The sequence below is a fragment of the Cynoglossus semilaevis genome, chromosome 1 (assembly GCF_000523025.1).
Source record: "Cynoglossus semilaevis isolate Cse_v1.0 chromosome 1, Cse_v1.0, whole genome shotgun sequence".
NCBI lineage: Eukaryota > Metazoa > Chordata > Actinopteri > Pleuronectiformes > Cynoglossidae > Cynoglossus > Cynoglossus semilaevis.
Genome location: NC_024307.1, coordinates 10897040 through 10922110, shown reverse-complemented (window position 1 = coordinate 10922110; position 25071 = coordinate 10897040). Strand labels below are relative to the sequence as shown.

The 25071-nt window shown below is 39.0% G+C and overlaps 1 protein-coding gene across 1 annotated transcript in view; it reads left to right on the top strand.

Annotated features, from left to right (window-relative positions):
• fndc3ba (fibronectin type III domain containing 3Ba) overlaps positions 1-25071 on the top strand; it is a 105920-nt gene that overhangs the window by 73719 nt on the left and 7130 nt on the right. The window contains exons 8-24 of the mRNA XM_008310320.3: positions 4294-4352; positions 9061-9212; positions 9453-9512; positions 9604-9742; positions 10574-10627; positions 10788-10912; positions 11577-11751; positions 11905-11991; positions 13233-13368; positions 13926-13997; positions 15577-15695; positions 16736-16841; positions 17779-17951; positions 18408-18521; positions 19074-19223; positions 20183-20463; positions 23713-23931. Coding sequence (XP_008308542.1) covers positions 4294-4352; positions 9061-9212; positions 9453-9512; positions 9604-9742; positions 10574-10627; positions 10788-10912; positions 11577-11751; positions 11905-11991; positions 13233-13368; positions 13926-13997; positions 15577-15695; positions 16736-16841; positions 17779-17951; positions 18408-18521; positions 19074-19223; positions 20183-20463; positions 23713-23931 — 2221 coding nt within the window. The remainder of the gene's footprint in view (positions 1-4293; positions 4353-9060; positions 9213-9452; positions 9513-9603; positions 9743-10573; positions 10628-10787; positions 10913-11576; positions 11752-11904; positions 11992-13232; positions 13369-13925; positions 13998-15576; positions 15696-16735; positions 16842-17778; positions 17952-18407; positions 18522-19073; positions 19224-20182; positions 20464-23712; positions 23932-25071) is intronic.

Genomic DNA, 25071 nt, shown 5'->3' with positions numbered 1-25071 from the left:
TTTACTGTTGAACTTTTATATTTTTTTCTATTCTTTGCAAAGTGACGCCATTAATTTCCAAGAGTGCAGGCTTGTGTAATATTTTAAGAAAAAAAAAAACCCTGTCATCTTCTGTGGAGAGTTTTATGTTCATGTGGGCTGAGAAATAACATTTCAGGTGGTCATGGTTTAGAATAGCAGGTCATGTTGTCTTTTTTTCCCTGTGGGCCATTCACTGTGTGACTGTACTTGGTAGATTGCTCTCTCAATAAAAAATGTGGATAGGAAATTGCCTAAGGTGACTAAACTCCCAACAGAATTAAAAAAAAGTTTTGATTAAAATCTAACAAATATCCAAAATATATCATATCACCTAGCCAGGTAGGCCTTGAAGCTAGCCAAGTTAGCAAAAAGTTATAAAACAACCAAACTAGTTATTAGCTCGTCAAAACAGGAAAAGTTAGATGTTATATAATTTAAAAAGACCATTAATAGAATGATTCTATTAATACATTGAATTCAGTGTAGTTTTAACACAACTAAAACTGCACCACCAATAGTTAGCTTAACCAGGGCGAATGATGACTAAAGTTAGCCCAAATAGATAGCTAAACGATGGGTAGAAATTAGAGCTAACTCCAAAATGCTTCTAGAATACTAAGGTAAGATAAGTTAGCCAAATTAGCTTAACATTAGCAAGACAATGAGATTTAGTATTGAGGTAGGTAAAACCTAGCTGAAGTTGCTGCAGTGTGGCTAGAGGATAACTAAATGTTATAGTAAACTTGGGTAAAAAATTAGCCAAATTAGCTTAACATTAGCAAGAGTTTTAGCTTAAGTTGCTGCAGTGTGGCTAGAGGATAGCTTAATGTTATAGTAAACTTGGGTAAAAAAATTCAAATTTCTTCCTTTAAACAAATGACACCATTTAGGCTAAATAAGGGGACACCATTTCAGGTAGGCTAAATAAGGGGGGAAAAAGTAAAAAATGTATCATTGCTAAGTTTTATTCTCAGCCCTCTCTGTGCTTTAGGAAAATAACCTTTAAAACAGATACTGTATTTTGGTCCACATAAAAGACGTCCATGTGCCCCATGTATCCCCAGGGGCCTTATGTTGGACGTGTCTGCTTTCAATTTACATCGTCTCCTTAATTTGTTTCTCATTTGTGCCTCTGAGTGTCATTTTCCCAAGCACTGAGGTCAGTTGTTTTTCTAGGAGCTAAGTCTGCACAGCTTTGCCCAAATGTCAAAATTTCCAGAGTGGACTTGTAGTGAGCTGAAGTCAATGAAATGAACTGGTGTAGTCGCTGAAAGAGAGGAAGACGGCGTATGTTTTAACTGCATGTCCTTTGAAGACGAGTGCTGTGGGTTTTTTTTTTCTTTCTGCGGCCGCTGATGATGTCATCTAATATTTCCTGTTTTTTTTTTATCATCATAAGCCTCTCCTACTTCTCCTTCATCCCTCCTTCTCTCCTCCTCTTATCATCTAAATTCCTGCCTTACGCTCAGTTCCTCTCACTAATCCCTTGTCCATCCTCCTCGTCTGTCCTCTCCGTCCCTCTGCAGTTTATCTTCAGCGTCTGTCTCTTCAAACCCTTCAGCCTGCTGCTTCTCCCTCCTACTGTCCCCTCTGTTTCTCCTTCTCCTCTTTTCCCCGCTGTCTGTTTGTGCTCCCTCCCTCTCTCCGTCTGGCCGTGCCCGGTAATCAAACACAGGCGGTCAGACAGACAGGATGTGAGGTCAGACGAGGAGAGGAAGTAAGGGTGTGTGGGTAGCAAATAAACAGAAGAAGAGAGAGGAGGTGAGGGACAATGTTGACAGAAGAGTGTGTGTGTGTGTGTGTCTCTCACAGTGTGTGTTCATGAAGTCTCACTGGGCACAGGTTCAGTTTCTGTTTTCCGTCAGCATCACCAGCTTTTCTCTGTTAAACTCTAAAACAGCTGGACACTTCAACCACAGACGGTCGAAGCTGAAGGTTCACAGCTCGCTGTTTTGCAGACTTTATACACAATCTGCAGAAATATTGACCTTTTTCTCAAACAAAGCCTGCTGGTCGGACTGCTCTTCATTGGACTGGCACCGTAACTATTAGAGTAATGCAACCACTGGATTTAGTTGAAGGTTTTAGCAGCAGCACTTGTTGCTCTTCAGAATTGCTCTTGAAGTTATTTCACTTTTTACTGTGGTCTCTGCAGGGCTCAGAAAACACAAAACAAAGTCAAAGGGATTTCTTTCCAAATATGGATGAAAACAACTAGAGATTTGTCCAAAAATGACCCCAGAAACGCCAGGTATTCCTAGTCATAAAGCAGACACGCAGCGCTCCTCTAAGGTTGCGCCCTGCTCTGGCCAGGTTATAAAAACAGGATTGTCTCATTTCTGTTTGAACCAGTTCATTTTCCATCATGCTGCTCATCATCCTTGGCTGTTGTTTGATTTTCCAAATCTGCTGTTTGCCGATGGTGACAGCTGAAATGAAGCTGTCACGGAATTCCTCCTCAGCTTTTCCTGTGTTCCACCTGACAAGTAGCTACAGGACTACGGCAGGAGTAAACAGGCCATATTCCTCTGCCTCACTCAGCTGTGATGAGATGTGTGGAGTGAATTCAGACACAGAGACAGAGAGACACAGAGACAGAGACAGCTGCTAACATCTGGAACTAATGAGAGCTGTTATCCTAAAGTGAAGGAATAAAAGCCAGCGTTTGGTGCAAATGGATGTGAGTGAAGACGACAAAAATGTTGACAAAAAGAAGAGACGCCGAGGCTCAACTCAACACACACACTCACACACACTCACACTCCTATTCATCCTCCCTTTATCACCCATCGACACACAGTCTCATCTCATTTGCATTGCTCTTTTTCCGAACACACACCTAGGGGTCAAGTCCAGGCTGTGCTTCCATGACATCACTGTTGCCATGACTCATAAGTATGTCCTCAGGCACAGTAAGGCCCGCTCCTGTACAGAATCTGTCAAAGGGACTTAGCAAGAAACACACCCACACACACACATACACAGACTCTATCGACAGTTACCTAAATATGTCCATCACACGTGTTGATTCTGAGTTGATGGTGGAGATTTGCATCAGTCTGTTGTTCTGCACGGTGTCCACTGAAGGATGGAATTCATTTTTATTCATTTTACATTTCTGAACATTTTGGCTTCAGTTGGAGAAGAGAACTTCCTCTCACACTGTGTCGGTGTTTTGTCACTCCACTTTTTCCACCTCTGCAAGTTTGGTTTTGTATCTTGTGTTTTCTTTTTTTTTTACCTGCCGTGTCTGCAGCCAATCTTTTTTGTGTGTCATTCTGGTGATCATTTGTGATTATTTTTGTTCTATCGGTTTTTGAACTCATCAAACTTAGTTTTAGACGCAAGATACACACACACACACACACACACAGAGTCACACACACACACACACACATCCTGTGTGATTTACAGTGGTGAGACTCAGATGAAGAAAGCAGATCTCTCTACTCCGGTTGGAAAATCTCAACTTCCAGGAACAGACAAGTTGGAAAGTCATAACATACACACACCGTTTCGCAACAATCCCATGGGTCTCCTCAATCATTTCTGGCCATGTCGTATGATTGGACGAGAGCAGACGCTGTGCATTTGTGTCTCTGATATCGATCTCCCTCAGTCGTGAACATCATTTGTAGAGTTGAAGAAGCAGCACTGATTACACTGTATGCAGATGACACTTCTTTTTACATATGTGATGCTTCTGCTGTTATATATATATTTTTTTTTTTACTGATGTATTAGTGCTTACAAATACTGCCAAATATGCTGGACTTACTCATTTGTCTCACAATGACATCATTATTATCATGTTTCCACCAGACTGATCATCAAAAGCTTTTTATGTTTCCATTTCTTTTTCCCTTGTATTAATTCACAGATAACGGTGTGTGTGTGTGTGTATATATATATATATATATATATATATGTGTGTGTGTGTGTGTGTGTGTTTTTCCAAAAAAGTCACTCCAGGATCCTTGTGCTTATGGTAATTATTGGGTTCTGTACGACATTTAAATTCAAATGATCAGACAGATTTTTCTGCTTTCTCTATGAGCTCATTATAAATGGCCCCAGTATGAAAACAGGCATCAGCGAAGGCATCAGCTAGCAGTTGGCATGTGTAGGCAGAGAACCTGGACAATAATGGGACGTGTATTTTAAATGATTAAAAGCTTTAACAGCTTTTTTGAAAGCCACTCTCTCCCTGTCTGTCCTTGACTTCATATTTACTCTGGGTTTTTTTTTTCTCCTTTGTTTCTGTCTCTTCAGATCACGATTCAGAGGGGAAACGTGTTCAAGACATGCTGTCTACAATCGACAAACCGCAGGTTGGCATTTCCTCCCAACACACACACACAAACACGCACATTAATAAAGCCAAAGCTGACAGGAGTTATCATGTCTTTTAGCCCCGCTGCTGCAGCTACATGTGTTTGGGGGCAGTGCTGGTCTGTTTGAAGGCTTCACTGCCTCACGTGAAATAAGAGCTGCTCACTATGGCCACAAGAGGGCAGTATTTGTCCATCTTTCATGTTTCTATGAGCTTGGTGGGGGAAAAAAAAAACATTATAAAGACCTTAACAGCGACCCTCACAACCATAAGGTTGATGTGATTGAATGAGCTGCAGACCTGGTTTATCAGAGGAGTTCCTCGAGTCTGAAGCTTCTGATGACTGTCAGGTTAAAAGAGATTCCAGAAAAAATGCCCCAGGGACTATTAAATGTACAAAAAAGGAGTAGTTTGGGTATTTGGGATACCTTAAATGACGTCTTGTAAAAATTCAGTAAGTTTATTATAGGTTTTAAAAAAACAGTTTATGAGGCATGTGTTATATGAAGCTTTCGGGGCAGTGGATGAGTTTGTCAGCATTTGTTGCACCGCTTAAAAAAAAAGGCTAGCTGAAGTCACCTTGCTACCCTACCTCTGTGGGTTTTATCAAATGGTTCCAGTGCTACAGTTGGCCCCGGGGCTGTGATTTTCAGACAGGTTTATGATTAAACTTCCTCTTGGTGTTGTTGTTTGTCAGGCAGACGTGGTAGCAGGTGTCGCAGGGACAAAAATCGTATCAGAAGTGTCTTAATTCAACAGTGTTGACAGTATGACCCGGCTCTGATCCCTGTAGGATTGACCATTACAGGGATATAACAGTTACCTTTACAGGAGATAACATGTGACTTCTCTCCTTTGCTGCAAACAACGTGACAAACACAGCAGCAATTACATACGCTGATTATAATCAACACTTAGATTAAAATATGCTGCACCGTTGGCTAATGAGTAGAGCTGTTTCCTTTAAATGAACATTTAAATTCAAAACGGATCTTCATTATGTTTTAAACCCGCAAATCATTAATTCATATAAATGTTATTATTGGTACATTGGACAGAAGAACATCTTTATTGAAGTGGAGTCGATACTATGTACCAAGTGAAACTTTATGCTAAATGTGGTGTATACAATTTATATACAAGTACCTGTTTTAAATTTAAATGTAAGAATCTGACATTTATTTTAATTATTTTTACATTGATTAAAATGTAATAATTATCTCAGAAGAGAAGCCATAATTAGCAAGAAGTTAGACTGAAGATTAAATAAATTTAAAAAAAAAACTCAAACAAAATTAGCCACACAAGTGTTTAGGTTGGAAAAAGTTGCATAGAAAAAGCAAAAACCAGTTAAAACAATTAAAACAAGTTAGCACACAGGTGTACAAATTTCCAATCAAAACATAGAACCCAAATGTTGCCTTAAAGCTGACTTGAAATAGTAAAACCTTGCGTGGAATTGGCTCAAATTAAAACCTATTTTGTAAACCAAAAATGATGTACATGATTATATAATATGTACAGCATAATAATTATAGAAAAACCTGACTTAAAAATGAATGACAGAATTTACCCACAGGATAAACTAAGTTAGCCCAGAGATATAAACAAAAACAGACCAAAACATTTCTAAAACATTTTTTATCCAAATTATAACTGGTTCCTATGGAAACTGGAAAATGTAGAACAAGAGGAGAAAAACATAAAATGTCCACATTAGCTTGAGCTAAAACATCACTGTTTTAGAAATAAATAGAAGTTGCTTCGAATTTGAATAGAATGTTGATGTTTTCACTGTTTATTACTGGTGTAATAAACAATAAATACATTTCAGGTCCACAGAGTAAGGTCAGGAGAATGTGGGCTAAATTTGAATGAAAGCAGATCATTGATGTTGTACAACAACGAATGCCTTTTCACTTTCAGTGGCCTTTACTCAGAAGTCTGTTGACACAAATCTTCATGTCAGGGTCTAAAAGAGAAAATGACAAAGCTCTTAGTGAGTCTTTCATCTTTTACTCCTCCACTCTCTCATTTTCTCTTCTGGTGCCTCTGTCTTTTCTGCTTCCTTTCATTTTGTCCCGTTTCGTCGTCTTTCCTTCTGCGTCTCTTACTGTTCTCTTTCAACCAAATTCTGTCGACCGAAAAAGTTTTTTTGAATGTGTCCATCCTTTAAATGTATCCTTTTACTTGAAAGTGAAAAGTTAAATATAGAGGAGGAGGAAATTCAGGTCAGCATTGGCAAGCACACACTTTTGTACATTTTTATGCCCTCTGACTTCTCCGTGTTGCTGTTTTTAGCAAAATGACTTAAAAATGAATGACAGAATTTACCCACAGGATAAACTAAGTTAGCCCAGAGATATAAACAAAAACAGACCAAAACATTTCTAAAACATTTTTTATCCAAATTATAACTGGTTCCTATGGAAACTGGAAAATGTAGAACAAGAGGAGAAAAACATAAAATGTCCACATTAGCTTGAGCTAAAACATCACTGTTTTAGAAATAAATAGAAGTTGCTTCGAATTTGAATAGAATGTTGATGTTTTCACTGTTTATTACTGGTGTAATAAACAATAAATACATTTCAGGTCCACAGAGTAAGGTCAGGAGAATGTGGGCTAAATTTGAATGAAAGCAGATCATTGATGTTGTACAACAACGAATGCCTTTTCACTTTCAGTGGCCTTTACTCAGAAGTCTGTTGACACAAATCTTCATGTCAGGGTCTAAAAGAGAAAATGACAAAGCTCTTAGTGAGTCTTTCATCTTTTACTCCTCCACTCTCTCATTTTCTCTTCTGGTGCCTCTGTCTTTTCTGCTTCCTTTCATTTTGTCCCGTTTCGTCGTCTTTCCTTCTGCGTCTCTTACTGTTTCAACCAAATTCTGTCGACTGAAAAAGTTTTTTTTGAATGTGTCCATCCTTTTAATGTATCCTTTTACTTGAAAGTGAAAAGTTAAATATAGAGGAGGAGGAAATTCAGGTCAGCATTGGTAAGCACACACTTTTATACATTTTTATGCCCTCTGACTTCTCCGTGTTGCTGTTTTTAGCAAAATCTTATCTTGCAAAACTGGATTCTTACTGGCTGAGTGGTTACTGCTGTCGCCCTCCAGTTGAACAATCAAAATGATTACCAAGACCTTGATTGTACAGTATGAGTTCCTACTGTTCGGTGTACGGGTGTACTGGTGTACTGGGGTACGGGTGTACTGGTGTCCTGGTGTACGGGTCTACTGGTGTACGGGTGTACGGGTGTACGGGTGTACTGGTGTTCGGGTGTACTGGTGTACTGGGGTACGGGTGTACTGGTGTTCGGGTGTACTGGTGTACAGGTGTACTGGTGTACTGGTGTATGGGTGTACTGGTGTACTGGTGTACAGGTGTACTGGTGTACTGGTGTATGGGTGTACTGGTGTACGGGTGTAATGGCCCAGGGACTGCTGGGATTAGGTCCAAGATGGATGAATGAAAACACCTTTTTACAAAATCACAAAATAAGGAACAGCTGAGATAATGTTGTTCATCACTGCAGACTACAGCACTGAGCAGCAGCAGCAGTACAGGGCTGTACACCTCTGACAACACAACGACAAAACCACAAGGTTGTATTGAAAACTTGTACTTTGGCGTTTAAATATTTATCAGCATGAGCTGAACCTTGACCTCCACTGAAATCCCAGGTCTAAAAATATACGTGTGTTCCCTATTACTATGTGAAAATGACATTTGTCTAGTGTCGGTCAGGAGACACCTGTCGAGACTCAGGACAAGTGTCTCCTTGTAGCACAGTCTTTTTCCCAGTTGTCCAATTCATATTTAACAATCATCCAAACAAAAAAAGGAGATGGTAAATTACTCTTAAACTTTATGGTCAGACTTTCTAGTTCTACAAAAAGGGGGAAAAGGACAAAAATAAACATGATAGGAGGGATCTGAAAACAAGTATTTTTTTTCTCTGGCCTAAATACTTAACCCCAACTGGAACCCTTTTGGAATATATTTTGCATATACATGCATAAAGCAGCATTATTGCTGATGACTACATCACTATACTGCCCCTAGTGGTTGATTTAAAGTGGACAAGGTGACAGTGTTTGTTATTGTATTTGTTCCGTTTATTTGGGGAAATATGTGCATTCTCATTAATGACTCAATGAGTCTAAAAATCCTTCAAAGACAAAGATGGTTGTAGACATGTGGACACTGTGACTAACAGCACGGCGGCTCCGATCATAATCATCAAACTCTCATAATCCTGGATGAGGTGATGAAGGAACATCTCGCCCTGTTTTTTAAACTCTGTCTCTCTTTCTCTTTCTGTCTGCTGTTCTTCCTCAAAGACTGTCTGGGTCGGTTTGTGGTTTGCGCCGCCCTGCAGGCACACTCGCCGTCTCTCTGCTGCATGAGGAGCCTGAAATGGCATAACTGCAGCAGACGGCGCTAAATCACTTGTAGATTGGCTCAGCAGCCATGTGTTTCAGGCCAGATTCCCACAAACATGTGCATACGTGCAGCTGAGCACACAAACACACAACTGTGAAGAGACATTTCTGTAGCTTTGTGTGTGTTTTATCCTCCAGTGTTCTACTGCCATCGGAGAGACAGACACTGACACTTTTTCTAAACCTTTTTTTATTACCACAAATAAGATTCTTACTTACCTTAAATATTCACTTTTTTAAAATATGTGTTCTGTAGGTATCCAATGTGCAAGCGCGGGCTGCAAGGCTCTCCTGGGCTCCCCCTGTAGGGCTGGTTAACAGGCACAGTAACGGGATGCCCGTTTCCTGCTCCTACGAGGTTTCGCTCTCAGATAAGGGACGGGACGGAAAATACCGCGTCATATACAGGTAGGTAACTTGGAACAAAGCAAAGTATTATACCACAATATATTCAGGCAGTGTGTATTAGCTTGTTCAAAATCTGGCCTAGAGGCCAACTGTGGTACCTCAGTAATAGCCACTTGAGGCCAAGTTTAACTATTTGCTATAGTTTTGTTCAACTTTCCCTCTCTGAGAGAACTGTATACTGACACCTAGTTTAAATAAAGGTTTGTTCATTTTTCTGTGATCGTTTGTGTTTGTGATCAGCGGTGAAGAGTTAGAGTACCACCTGAAAGACTTAAGGCCCGCCACAGACTACCACGTACGGTAAGGATTTTTCAAGAAACTCATCATTTATCACTTTTACGCTACAAAATCGTTGGAAAAAAAAAGTATTCATGTTGGGGTTTTTTTGCAGGGTCTTAGCGACGTACAACTCAGTTCGAGGGTCATGTTCAGAGGCTGGATCATTCACCACACACTGCAGCGTTCCTGACGTTCCATTAACCCCAAAACTTTCCCATCGCACCAAGAGCACCCTGACTCTACAGTGGAAGGTACGGGTTGTTAGCTTCTGACAACTATTTGACTTTTTCTTTTGGGTTGTTTTGATCATTTTAAGCCATTCTTTGCTAACTTAGCTATATCTGAACTAACCTTAGGTTTTGTTTTTCGTTAGTACTGTACATAACTATATTTTTGTGAGCCAAGCTACACTTGAGCTAACTTTTATGATTTGGCAAATTTGAGCTAATCTATGCTAACTAAGCTACCTAAACTAGCTTTTAGTTTTGTTGAGGCACTACATAGCTATAGTTTACATATTGTGACTGTAACTACTGTACATCTGGCTTAATGTTTTGGGAATTTCCAACTATGCATTGCCAACTATGCTATACTGTGTCTAGCTTTTATTTTTGCTTCAGCTACATGTGGCTACATTTTGTAAACATTGTCATTTCTGGGGTAGCCTGTTGTTGATAATAATGTTCTGTTTACTTGACTATATTTGAACCAACAGATGTCTTTTCAGTGTTATACTTGTAAACTGCCCTGGCCGACGTTCAGATAGTCTTCATTTGTCTAAAATGTAGCATCCGAAGGGAAAAAAGGAACCGTTTGATGAATAGTTAGCATCATTTTTGTTGTGTCATGTCATTTGTCTTCCCCTCTGACTCATTCACTACATAATCAAGACACTTTTTTACCTTTTTTGTTACCTGGAGTATTCCTATCTCCACAGTCATACTGTCACTGATGAAGGCAGACCTAAGTCACCCAGACACAGGATATGAAGCTAGCACAAAACCACAGCGGGTTATTTTGTCTTTTATCCAAAGCTAATCTCTTCTTTTCTCTTGTGTTTTTTCTGGTCCTGTCATCCACAGCCTCCAGGGGACAATGGATCCAAAATCACAAACTACCTTCTGGAGTGGGATGAGGTGAGCATCACTCTGGCTGTCATACCGTCGAGGATATCTGAAAAACAACATTTAGCTTGAAACACACCTGACTTTGTTAATCACTCATTACAAATACTTAGTTATAGTAAATCATGTCCAAACCCTCACAGCTTCTCTAACTCCCTCATCCACTTTGCAGGGAAAGAAGAACAGTGTTTTCAGAGAATGTTACTTTGGGAGCCAGAGACACTGTAAGCTGACGCGACTGTTTCCAGCCTGTGGCTACACGTTCAGAGTGGCTGCACACAACGACATTGGCACAAGGTTGGAAGATTTATGCTTCTGAATGCACCAACACCGACAGTATATATGTGTATACATATACAGATAATGGTCAATCACATTTCTACTCATACATAAAACACAGGTTTGTGTTATGTTTTAGTGAATAAAACATGTATTTATTTTGAAGCTATTTTTAATTTAATTACTTATTTAACTACTTTGTAACATATCAGCAAACTCCAAGCTGTGTCTGGAATAAGTTAATGTGTAAGTTTTCTTTGGTGTTGTCTTGTTTTGCGTAACAATGTGAATGTCAGTTTATAATATTTTTTGATAAGGATTTTTTAGCTTTTAGCTTTTATTTTTGCGATGTTGTGGCTACCTGCCTTTGTTAGGTGAACTTGTGTTTAGTGATATCAAGCTAATTGTTAAACCTAGCTACATATGTAGCGGTCTTCTAAATTATCTAAGTCAAAATACAACTATATTTGGTTAATCTGCCTATGTATAAGGTAAAATTCTGTTACACTCTGGCATTTTGAAACTATATTTTATAAACCTAGCCATGGCTGGGGACATTTTTTGTTATGTTTTGGCAATTTAAGCTGCTTTGTGCTAACTTAGCTCTATGAAACTCTAAAGTTGTTTGTACCTAAAATGACAATAGGAACTGACTTTTAAAAAATGTGTTTCTTCTGTGCAGTGGCTTCAGCACAGAGGTGGTGTTTTATACGATGGGAACGCTGCCCCCTCTGCCTCTGGCACCACGGCTGGTCAGGGCAGGAGTCTCTTGGGTGACCTTGGAGTGGGGGCGACCGGAGGGCAGTCCCAGTGAGGAGCAGCTCAAATACACACTTGAGATCCAGGAGGACAACAGCGTACGTACATCACGACAACAACATATTCATACATACAGTATATGTTTGAGAATGCAATGGAATTTATTTTTTCTCTTTTACAACCAGAGCCATCATCATTGGTTACATCCACAGGCTGTACTTTTCAAATCATATTGTTTGTCTCCACCACAGGGAACAGACTTTCATCCAAAGTACACTGGAGAAAACTTGACTTGTACTGTACAAGGCCTGAAGAGGAGTACACAGTATAAATTCAGGGTGAGTTGTGGTACAATACAGATGTCTTTTTATTTTGACTTGAATACTTTAAGCTTCCATTTTAAACCCAGGTTCAGCTCAGATTATTGCACAACTTCAGAGCTTTTTTTCTACATGAAAGTGCAGACACATATAAAAGGTGAAGTTAGAAAACTAAACCATACGAAAGGCAAAATATTATGGGGTTTTTTTTCATTTATTTCTATTACATATTAATTATATTGTCAAAGCACCGATTGTTAGAAAACCTTGTTACAGAATACCAGAAAATTATCAAAATGTAACTGATATGATATTTTTTATGTTTATGATATTTTAAAATATATTTTTAAATAAAATATCTTAAAAAAATAAGTTGGCCGAAAGTTGTTAGAACATCTTGTTGGAACACTTCCTGTAGGGAGTTTTCATGTTCCCCCCAGGTGTGTGTGGTGCTCCTCTGGGTACTACAGCTGAAAAACATTCTCATTTGGGGATTAGGGTTAGCCTGATGATGGCTGAGATTGACTCCAGCCCCACTCCACTCCACCCCACCCCCCCTTACATCCCTTCAAAGGACTAAGTGGTAGATAATGGACTGACAGATGGATCTTTAGAAAGATGTAAAAAGATTCTTCTTAGAGTTTGTGGAGTTCTCGTAGAATCAGTTGCTGTTGTCTGCACAATCAGCAACGGCTTCTTCTAGCTTTGTGCCTTCACTTCTTAATTTTCCTCTTCACCAGATTTTTTTTTTTTTGACGTTGTTGCTAAGGATACCAGCCTTAAACAGGGTGCTTTTGTCTGAGGGACTAACATCCACCTGACTGGATAAGAATACAGTATTTTACCAGCTGTGAATTGGCTCCAATTGAAATGCTGGGCAAATTATCAGCCATTTACAGAGCGGAGAATCTCCCTCTAAAAGCTGTGATAGCAGCTTGTGGGGCGAGGCCCCAGAGGAACACAATGTTCCCCCCGGCGCAGTCATTGTTAGTGTTTGCAGGTGTGTGTTTTTAAGCCTGTGTGTTTGAGTACAGTCACCTCAAACTGCAGCTCACACCTTGATCACTCTGTCGATGTCGCCCCCTCTGTTTTCGTGTGGATGTTTGCACATGTTTCTGTAACTGATAGAATAAATGGAAGTTGAGGAAAATACTGGCTCCTGTTTTTCAGGAAGATGTTTTTGTTTTTTTCGACCTGTGCTATAACTCCTTCTGTATTGTTTTGTCCATTTCTTTCTACCATTTTCCCTCCTACTACAGCTCATAGCGTCAAACATGGAGGGGAAAAGCAGTCCCAGTGAAGTGCTGGTCTGCACCACCAACCCTGACAAACCCGGACCACCGTCTACTCCCTGTGTCACCGCAGCCACGCCCAACGGATTCACCGTCAGATGGGGTAAGGACCATAATACGGATAAACAGGTCGGAATTCTGTAACTAATGAATGTTTGTACAGTCATTAATACAGCTGTACAAATTTAAATATAAATGCAAAAGTAAGTTTTGTGGGCTTAAACAAAGCATATGTATGTGTGCTGTGTATGTAACATGTCAGGAAGGAGGAAGTCAGGAGTGGCAGAAAAGTGTAAGATGCTGGTGCAATAAGCAAGAAGGAATAAAAATCAATCATTTTAAAGTTTATTTTAATTTGAGAAATTTTGTGTAATTAAAAAAGCTTGTCAAAGCTGTTGAAGAGACCTTGAGAATTTAAAGGGTCTGTCTGAGTACCTTTTGACTTAGATAATGACCTGTCATGACATGTCATTGAAAAGGTTTCCACCGATTACATTTGGATTTACTCCTCTAAAAATAAACAGTAGTATTTTGTGTTGTCAGTTTTCTGTCTTATCACTTTACCTTGATTCATTTGTATCAAATTAATTTCCAGCCCCTATTGATTTGCTTTTGTTCCAAAACTGATGGAAAAAATTCAAGCGTTCATTTCTCCGACAGATCCTCCACAGGACAATGGAGGCTCAGACGCTCTGACGTACCTGCTGGAGACCTCAGAGGGCTGCACTGAAGGTGAAACGGGTTTTGTTTCCCCCCATCCATTCCCTACAGTCTGTTATTTTATATGCTTGTCAGAGGACAAACCTCTGTATTGTACCATGTGTGTTTTCCCCATTATGTTCACTCTCCTAATGATTCTATTTACCTCACATACTCTGTCGGCTTCAGTTTACCAGACAGAGTTGTTTGAGTTGATGCATATAAATGCAGACAGTAAATTAAATCTTTTTTTGTTCATACATTTATACACAACATTTGGTGTTGGATAAAATGAGTACGTAAGTCTGACTGATAAATACACACGTGGTCCATAAATACAGGGTAAAATGATTTAATAATCCACAAAGTAGCTAGACAGGATGAAAGAGCTCAAAGGACACTGAACAAAAGTTAACAACTTGCCAACAAACATTTTGGTTTAGATTAGATTAGACTAGATTACTTTAGATTAGACTAGATTACTATATATTAGACCGGTTTAGATTAGATTAGACTAGATTACTACAGATTAGACTAATGTACTATATATTAGATAAGATTAGATTAGATTAGTATAGTTTAGATTAAATTAGTTTAGATCAGATTAGTATAGATTGGTATAGTTCAGATTAGATTAGATTAGTATAGATTGGATGAGATTAAGATTGACTTTTTTTAATCCCACAGTGGAGAAATACCATGATTAGCCAAGTGTTAGCTGAAAATATTTAAATATTTATATCTAAAAGATACTCCAGAAAATGGGAAAATTAACTTTTTTTTTTTTAGAAAAAAACCATCTGTATAGCACAGTAACCTGAAGTGGTGACATTTTAAACAGTCAAAGGTCAGTTTTACTGAACGCTGCCAGATTCATTTTCTCTGCCACAAATATTCAGTGACAGAAATGGAACATGACGCTGTGACCTTATCTCCTGTAAATTGACTGGTAGGCGGACGAAAACAAGCTCCAGGCTTTTTATCGTGTTCAGCCGTAATGATTGTCTTCTCCATTATCCATGAGTTGTCTCCTCCTACTCCTGTGGCCATTTTTCCTTTACCTACTCACCGCCGCCAGAATGTTGTGAAATGAGCGTGACTCATTTTATCAGTGTTTTATTTTGGGGAGTTGTTATTGGAAATGCAGTAGAAAGTCATTTAGCAAAATTTTGATAATTATAATAGATTATACCACGACCTGTTAAAATCCAAAACTTTTTTTTTCTTATCTGTGTAACTGAGCCTTGTTTGAACCTTTTCTGGGTTAACCATGAAAACTCAGGTGTGGTCAAAGACTCAATGCGCACATGATCCACGGCATTACATAACTGCGATATCAACACCGTGGTGTTGCGGCAACCCGGTTCATTAACATAAACAAGAGCCACTTTCACCTGCTGATGTAATTTGTCTGCAGGACAGAACAACACATTGTTCTCAGCAGGCGTTAATCAGGTCAACAGAACTGGGCTTCTGGGAAATAAATAAGGCTAGCTGTAAATATACATGTTTGTAAGTATAGGCTTGGACATAATGTATGCTGAACACCAGGGGTGGAGTGTGTGTGTGTGTGTAAGTGCTTGTTAACAATGTATTTACTGTTGTTTATCAGGGAGCCAGTGGGAGGTGGCCTACAGTGGTCCTGCCACAGAATGCAAGTGTGACAGTCTGTTGCCTGGAACTTTCTACCGCCTACGTGTGTGCAGCATCACCACAGGGGGGCACAGCCAGGTAGAGTACACTCTAAAAAAATATACAGCTCTAAAAAGGAAACACGTACATTTTAACAAACGTCTAAGAATAGAAATAGTATAAAACAGGCAGAGCTTGGCTCGGTTCTTAAAGTTTCACTTGAAGTTTAATGCTAAAATGCTAAAAGGCTGTATTTGGCTCATGTATTCAATTTAAGTACAGTTTTTTGCCCCAGTTATGCCAGATATTTGCGAAGCTTAGCATTTTGTTATATACTGTAGGAAAAAAGCCAACAAAGCTACTGCTAGGCTAAATTTAAGCTAACTTCTTTGGCTCACCTATTCTGCTTTCTTTGTCAGTTTTTAGCTTTTTATGCTAACTTTTTTTACTTCAGTTTTCAGGTATTTATGTTTCCTTTACAAAGATATATGAGCTGAAGTTTAACTTTTTATGCATTTATTGTTTTATTTCTCAAGTTTATTTACCTTTTTAACCAACCGTTAGCATTTTTGACACAACGGTTTAGTTTTTTGTTATATTTAGCAGGTTTGCCTAGCTTTTTTGATATATCGTGTCTGTGATTATGTTTATCTTCTGGCTAAATGTTTTGGGGGTTTTTTAAATAATAAATAAAAGATATTTTTGCTAGGTGGTTTGTCAATTTAGGCTATTGCAGGGAAAATGTTTGAATATTTTTATTATTTAGTCAAATGACTTCTGAGTGCAGACAAAAACACTTATCCAATGATTTATTAGTTTTTTTTTTTAGTTTGTTATACAAACAATTTGTATTTATTTATGAAGGCAACGTCTTCTTAACATCAAATTTAAAAAATACTTTTTCTGCAGAGTCGATGCTGCTTATCAAATATTACAATATTTCTTTTATATTAGTATTTTAAGATGGAAGTGAAAATGTTTTGTTTTCTTTTTTACCCTTAACACAGTCCTAGTTTAGTAACGAATCATCCCTGAAGCATTAGACACACACATACATGAGCATACACACACACACACACACACACACTCATGCATAATAAACTACATTTTCACCTGTTTTCTCTCCTCCTCTCCTTAAGTGCACTGTAAGTGTTCCGGTTCGTACACTAAGTGTGCCACCTGGTCCCTGCCAGCCGCCCAGGATTGTGGGTAAAGCCAAGCACAAGGAAGTACAACTAGAATGGGGTGAGTGCAGACAAAACACGTATCCAAATGATATAAGTTTTATTTCTGAAGGTTATGGATTTGAATGCGGAGGAACAGGCCAAAAAAAACACTGGCGTTTCATTATTTTTAACTCAATCCCAGTCCATAATAGAACTTTAATGTGGAGTGTAAAGTGCCATAATGCTCCTCATATCTGACCACACTCTCCTGATGCTGTGTTATTGTTGCTGATTAGTGCACTCATTTGTTGGCAGGCATAATCACTCAGTGGGAAAGCTGTTTTTAAAATGTTTAATACATCTGAACGGCTGAACCCTAAACAGCTCTAATCAGTTTAAATCAGCCAGCGTTGCAGCAATTACTGGATGAAGGTCAGAGACAGATCTTTTAGAGGACTTTCCTCTAATGTTTTTTTGTCCCAGAATCTAATGAAACTTGCCTAGAGATGGTTGAGTAATCTTTAATCTGAGCTAGCTATATTTGAGCTATATTTGACCAATTTAAAAAAGTACTATTATTTTAATATTATTTACACGTGGATTATTTTATATGTATGGTTTTGCAGGTATATAAGAAAACAAATCCTAAAAGTTTGCCCAAAGTTTGTTCAAGGGCCAAATTGTGGCTCATTTTTAAAGAATATATTTGTTTAACAATAGTTCAGTTTCAAAGTTTTTAAGTATAAGAATATATATAATTGTGTCAAAAAAGTTTTAAAATGCTCTGTGGAATTTCTATGAATTCTGAAAAAAAAGTTTGACTTTTTTTTTAAAAGAAATTAAGGAACAAACATTGCAAATGTTTTCTGACCCTAAATCACATCAATCTTAAAAAGTCAGAAAATTATCAAATTGTGATTGTGAATATTATTACTTCTCTAAATGACAGAATTTTGAGATAAATGTCTGCTCGTTTAGACCTTAGCCTCTGATTTTGTCTTGGTCTGTTTTCTCAGACTCTCTTGTCACAGAAGGAGAAAGCGAGGAGTGTGTGTTCAGTCTGGAGATGAGCGAGGGCGATGCCACACCTTCAGAGGTGTATCAAGGGACGGAGTTGCAGTGTACGGTGGGCAGCCTGTTACCTGGTGCCACGTACAGCTTTAGACTGCGGGCCAGCAACGAGGCTGGGGTGAGAAATGGATCTACACACACATTTACACACATATCGAGTTAGCATAATCTCCAAATGCCAAAATTATTTACTAGAATACATACTTGAAAAAAAGTTAACCATCTATTAGCTTAGCACAGTAGCTAAAAGTTAAGTTTTTTTTAAAGCATGGTGGAGCATAAAAATGCTGACAGTTTTTCACACTGTCATCATAGAGACAATAACATTCACCTTCACCTGAACACACAGCAGTCAGTGGCTTTGACCAGACCTGGTGTTAGAGAGAGTCTGATAGACTGGTGCTAACAGCAGATTGGTCTGATCATCCTCTCAGACACTCACCCTGGAGAATTAGCACAAACTCAGTCGGCACACTCAGAGGCATGCTGGGAAAACCAAAATAACTCTTACAAACTCTCAGACATATGCGTGTGTGTGTGTGTGTGTGTATACTGACCTGTTTATCTGCTGCAGTTTGGAGCGTACTCTCACCCCACGGAGGTGACGACAGCAGCTGGACCTCCCGGCCAGTGTGGGGCGCCACTCATCACTCTGACCAACAACACATGCGTAACGCTTAACTGGGAGGTGAGAAAAAAAAAAAAAAGTAGGACGACACACACAGATGGACATGTATGGAAGCATCTGTATAGACCAGGCATGGGCAAACTAAGGCCCGGGGGCCGGATGCGGCCCGTTTAGCTTTCTAATCCGGCCCGCCAAACTTTTCCAAATGATATAATTTATCTATATCCATATTTATCATTTACTTTACCCACGTTTCCCCAATAGATGGCATAGAAAATGATAAGAGCATTTTAGCATTTACCCTTAATGCATGACATTTACATGACATTTATCTTAGTTCACACCAACGCTCTATCCATCTGCTTCTCACCCGGCCCCACTGTCAAATTTTAGGACAAATTTTGGCCTGCAAGTCAAACAATTTGCCTACGTCTGGTATAGACATTCAATGAACATTTTCATGGATAAGTAACAAACACACTTCAAGTTTAGCCCATGATCGTTTGGAATAAACACAAACCAGTACTCGGTTCGTACTCCGTAGTATTTCTACCACAATTGTAATTCAAAGCTGAAGCTGAGGTAAGTGTGTGTCTGTGTGTGTTGTTGCAGAGTCCCGAGGGTTCGGGTACAGACATCTCTGAGTATCGTCTGGAGTGGGCGAGAGAAGAAGAGCCCATGGAGATTATCTACTGTGGATCAGCCACTCAGTGTGAACTGTCAGACCTGACGCCTGCGACAGCTTACTGCTGCAGACTACAGGTAGGGCGCTAACAGAACATCCATGTCCATGCTCACACTCACACCCACATTTATGTTGATATGTACGTTTCACACCACGATCACATTCACTTTAACGCTCGCTTTTATGCGTTTTGTTTTAATTTGAATTCACGATCACATTCACGCTCTTACAGTTCGTAACATTTATGTTTCACACCCAGTCAAACTCATCGTACAAGTTACGTTCACACTGACACCCAAGCTTCACTCATGTTCACCATAACACTCACTCAGAATTCACAACAATCTTCACATTCACGCTCACATTTCCTAGTTCATTTACAGTCATGTTTTTTTGCTCAAACCCTCACATGGTTTCATGACCTTTGGTCCAGTAGCTATGGCCAAGGTCTGGTCCAGAACTAACAGGATGTTAGTCCATCACAGCCCAGCAATGTATCACTGTCTTCACCTTCCTCTTTGTAATTCATTCTTTTAAACACACACACACCCACACACACACACACACACACACACAGAGGTCCTCTGTCGTTCGTTTTTCTGTCGATGTTCAGTCAGATATGAATCCAATAACATGTCTCCTGTCTTTTTGTTTTATGAAGTTTAAGGGGCAGAACAGGGTCACCGTAACGTCTCAATCAATATTTCTGTGTGTGTGTGTGTGTGTGTGTGTGTGTGTGTGTGTGTTCAGACAAGAGAACAAGAAGAATCGATCAGTGTTAAACTCTGTGTGACCTCTTCACCTGTCCCGTCAAAAGTCCAAACACATATTTGTTTTCCCAGAACAGTTTAAAGGATGACGTCTTGGCTTTTAGAGCCTTGACAAAAACTCTTGACCCTTGACTATAAATTTGAATTATAACGCAGCCATTACTCTTCCTGTCGTTGACCTGAAGGCATGTAGATGGTTTAGTTTCCTCCAAATGTTTGTTTTTCCCTCTGACCTCTCTTATCTTCCTTTCCCGTCTCCATTCCAGGCGGTGAACCAGGCCGGTGCCGGTCCCTACAGCCTGCAGCTGAGTTTCCAGACACCTGCGACCACCCCTGACCAGATCACATCCCTCATCTTCCTTGACGTCCCATCATCCTCGGAGTTGGGTCACTCCCCCTCTACCTGCCTATTCCTGAAGTGGGAGGAGCCAAACAGCAATGGGGCGGACATCAGCTCCTACGTCATCACCCTGGACGACCAGACCATCAATTTGGAGTCAGTGACGAGTCACCTTATCACAGGCCTGCAGCCAGACACAGAGTACAGGTACTGGAAAGTCTAAGAGAGAAGAGTCTAAGTCTCAGCTCATATCCATAGTCCACTCAGGATATTGGACAACGTTTGAAAAGTGTGTTAAAATTACAAAATGTTAGTGAGTAAATACTTTCTGTCAGGTTTAAAATGTCCCCTGGTTTAGGATGAAGTCATTTCTGTTAACCTTTCTCTTCCTTTTGTGCTAACAATGATCCTCCTTCTTTAGTTTCAGCTCATTTTTAGCTGTTTTGTGAAGACGTAATCCATTTGGGTGGCGCACTTTATCTACATGTTAGCCATATTTTTTTTTTTTTGCCCTTGGTGTGGGCTAACTGTAAGATATATATATATCATAGCTAATGTTTGGCCTTTGTCGGCTGACTTGTCTATTTTTCACATACTAAGGGTTTTTAAAACTGTCTGTTTTGTGAAGACGTAATCCATTTGTGTGGCGCACTTTATCTACATGTTAGCCATATTTTTTTTTTTTTGCCCTTGGTGTGGGCTAACTGTAAGATATATATATATCATAGCTAATGTTTGGCCTTTGTCGGCTGACTTGTCTATTTTTCACATACTAAGGGTTTTTAAAACTGAAGAATCTTTCTATTGGCAACATTTTTTAGCCAATTAGCTTAGCCACCTTGTCTTATCTTAAAGTTATATTTGCCACATTGGTTGTGGCTAAGCTTTAAGCTACTAGTTGCTGATTGTTGCTGCCATGAGGTTGTCGGTTAGCTTCAAGAACGTCTAGCCTAAACCTTTTGTGCTGGAACGCAGCGATCTTGCCAGATTTTCAGCTATGTTTTGGCCTAATTTTTGCCTAATTGTTTTTAAGCTGTATTTAGCTTTACCTTCAATTACCTATTGTATGTTTTTGACTATTACGTTAGTTGTAAACAATTCACATTTGATGGATAAACGCATACACCTGAATTAGCCCTCGTGTGCTACAGCAGGTTAGCTTGACCACGTCAGACATTTCAAGGACAATTTTGTGCCAAACTCACTGATAAAATCTGACCATATGCTGGGATCTTTGGCTTGTGTGACGTTTGTGTGATTTATACAGCACACACACACACACACACACTCACTCACTCACTCACTCTATATCTAAAAGAAGATGCTTTCAGCACAGCCCGCAGTAAACAACTAGAGTGTTTACTTAATCATTGGCTAATCTTTGTCTCTGTACACAATTCACTATCTGTGTGTAGTAGTTCTCTGAAAGCAGCAGCTGTGTGAGATGAAGTGACACGACACGCACACACACACACACACACACACCTTTGTTTTCATTCACCGCTTGTTTTTATCCCTGTGTCACTTCGCCCTCTTACATAATGGCTAAAAGGTGCCTGTGTGTGTGTGTGTGTGTGTGTGTGTGTGTCCGTTAATTCAATGAGGTATTTACACGACGTTAAATTATGTTTTTCGTTTATTCGTTCCGTGTCATATCGTTCTCAAGTAGAAAAGAATGCGACGTTTTATCATCATGTGCAATCTGTGTGTTTCCTTTTATTTATTTATTTATTTTCAATTTACTTTTTATGATTTGGTCCAAACACTTTCTGTTCTTCACTTTCTGTCCTTCAACACTCTTATAAAACTGAATCATATTGAATATTTATGATTTGGTCCAAACACTTTCTGTCCTTCACTTTCTGTCCAAATAGACTATAAATAATGAAAACATAATAACATAATACATAGTATTTTTTTCTTTTTTAAGGGCAAAAAATTATGTGGATTTAATTAAATATATTGGAATAGTGTCACACAAAGACTATCAAAATTGAATGTCAAGTGAAAGAGAAAATTAGTGTCAAAGCTGGAAAGTTCCAGAAGAGGCTGAAAACGGACCTCAAAAGTGCTGGATAAATAATATTCTGACAGATATTTTTTGTATGCAGTTTAATCACAGAGATGATCCTGTGTTCAGAACCTCAGAGAAGAATAGAACATGATATAATGAGGTTACACACACACACCAGCATGTGCACACACTCGTTTGGTGTTTTGTGCACCCCAAAACGTTAATAATCCTAATCCTCATCCTAACTCTAATCTTGTCCAATGTTAATCTTGAACCTCAAAAATGTCAAAACGAGAAATCGTCCCCACAGCAGCTGTGTTTTTAATGTCCCCACAATTATACCTTGACCAGAAACACACACACATACACGCTGATCGTGAGCTCTGCCTTTACTCAGCCAAAATGAATTATGGGAAAAGGTTGCAGAGGATTTCCTAAAGGTCAGAACAAATGCCGTCTCCTCTGGAGACGGTACAACGCAGCGGAGAATCTGAATTAGCACGACTCTGTAGCGGCTAATTAGCTTAGCTGATTAACTCTACGTGTCTTTAACCTTTATGAAATGACTTTATTTTAAAACACCAAAACACAGAAGATTAACTTTTTTCTAGTAAAAGCCTAAAGTCGAAGCTGCTAAGTCTAAACTTCCTTTTTTATTCAAATTATGCTAAACAACTATAATAAGGCTTTTGGATTAGCCTCTAGCTAACTCTAAGCTATGGATGTTTATCTGGTCAAGTTTTTAGCTACATGTAAATTCTACTTATACATTTTATTTGTTTTTCCAGGTTTTCCAACTTTCTGCCATTTTCAGCATTGTCTTTCAGCTGATTGTTGTTAACTGCCATTCAAGGTTAACTCTTCATTATCACAATATCTTTTAGTGTTATTATAAAGTTTTATGTTCAACTGTTGGAGCTTCTTTGTCAATTTCTTATTAATCTGCTTCTCCACTTCTCTATGACTATAAAGGCTGTTCTATTCTATGTCTTATTCTACTCTGTCCTGTTCTATTCTATTCTATTTTACTCTGTTTTAGGAGAAGATAGACACATTTGATCATGAAATCCTTGAGTTGGAAAGTGTGATTGTGTAATTGTGTACGATTGTGTAATTTCTAATGGTAGAAAAAACAATGTGAGAATGGTTCCAGGGTCACTGCAAATGCACCAGTTCAGCCTCTTTGTGACAAAAAGAACCCATTACCAGAAAAAATAGCAGTGCAAACACCGTCAGAATAACACAGTGCATACGTTTCCGAGGTGTTCTACTGTCATTTTAGTCATTTGTAGTCACTGAGCCGACTAAATTGGACGTCAGGTCACGCTGTGCCTTTTCCATAAACATTCACCAAAACATTTTAGCAGCAGGCGTCAGTTAAGGAAAAGTGGAGGTGAAATATTTGATATCAAACAAACAACTGTTGTCTTGGTGGTTTGCAGTGTGCAGATCCAGGCGCTGAATGCCATTGGCTCCAGTCCCATCAGTCCACCCTTGCTGGCGAGGACGCGACCCCTCCCTCCGGCTCCACCCCCTCTGGAGTGCTCGGCGGCCGGACCCCAAAGCCTGAAGCTGAAGTGGGGTGAGAACTTAAGCCACACGAGGGCCCTGCTGGCTGACGACGTGGTCTACACACTACAGATGGAGGACAAGAACCACAGGTGGAGTAGAACCAGGAGCTGTGCTTTTGTCACAACATGTCAATTCCCTTGATTACATAACATAACGCTGCCTAATTAGCAGATGGACGTGACTTTAACGTCAGTTATTTTCTGAAAAATATTTCAATGTTTTCACTCGATTTTACAATTATTTCTTATTTCATAATTTCTTTTAATGTTGTGTTTTAACCTTAGCTGTTTTTAATTTACCTTTAACCACATGTGGTCTACTTTTAGCAGTTGTTTGCTAACCTTCAGTTGATTTATTGTTTTTGGTCAAATATATTTCTTTTGGAATGTTTCTAGCGTTGATTTGTTTGGGGTTAGCTTCAAGGTAGCTTTAAGTTACTTAGTTATTAGTTACCTTTTACCATTCTTGCTAATGAATAGCAGTTTCATCTAGTTTTAGTCACAGCTTTGAGATAGCAAAATTTTTTCACTACCCTATATAAAATTTCTGGTCACTTAAATTTGACATACTTTAGCCAACGTTTGACCCTAACTTTTAGATAAACTAAGCTGTTTTACCTGATCTACCAAGTTTTTCTATCTATATTTTTTGTTTATAACCATTTCCTTGCAATTGTGTTGTTATTTATGTTGTTTATTGTATAGACGAACTTCTACAGTATATATATATATATATATGTGGCTAATTTCTGGCTTTTTTTGATAGAATTGTTTCTAGCTCGTTATAGCTAATTCTCGTGACTAAATTTCTTCATGCTGTAGATTAGGTTTTGGTTTAGATCAGGTCTGTGAAATGGAAAATCTAACATGTTCACGTAGTTGTGAAGAGGAGTATGAATATCTCTTGTTCTTAACATAATGTTCTCTTCATTATATATGTGCTCATTGTTCCTGTGAGCTCTGATATAAACTCAGACCTTACGCTGGACCTGATTTCTATAGAAGGTCAATAAGAACACACTCACACACACACACACACACACATGCACACACACCGTGAGTGTTTAATAACTAGCTCTACCAGCAAGTGGTCACGTCCACGGCCTCCAGATCCAGCTGGACCACAGCCTGCAACAATCAAGCTTCCATTTAAGTTAGTGTCATTTAGAACTGGCAGGAAGAGGGCGATAACATAAGAGGATCAGAGTGATCAACCGATCAGAGTAATGG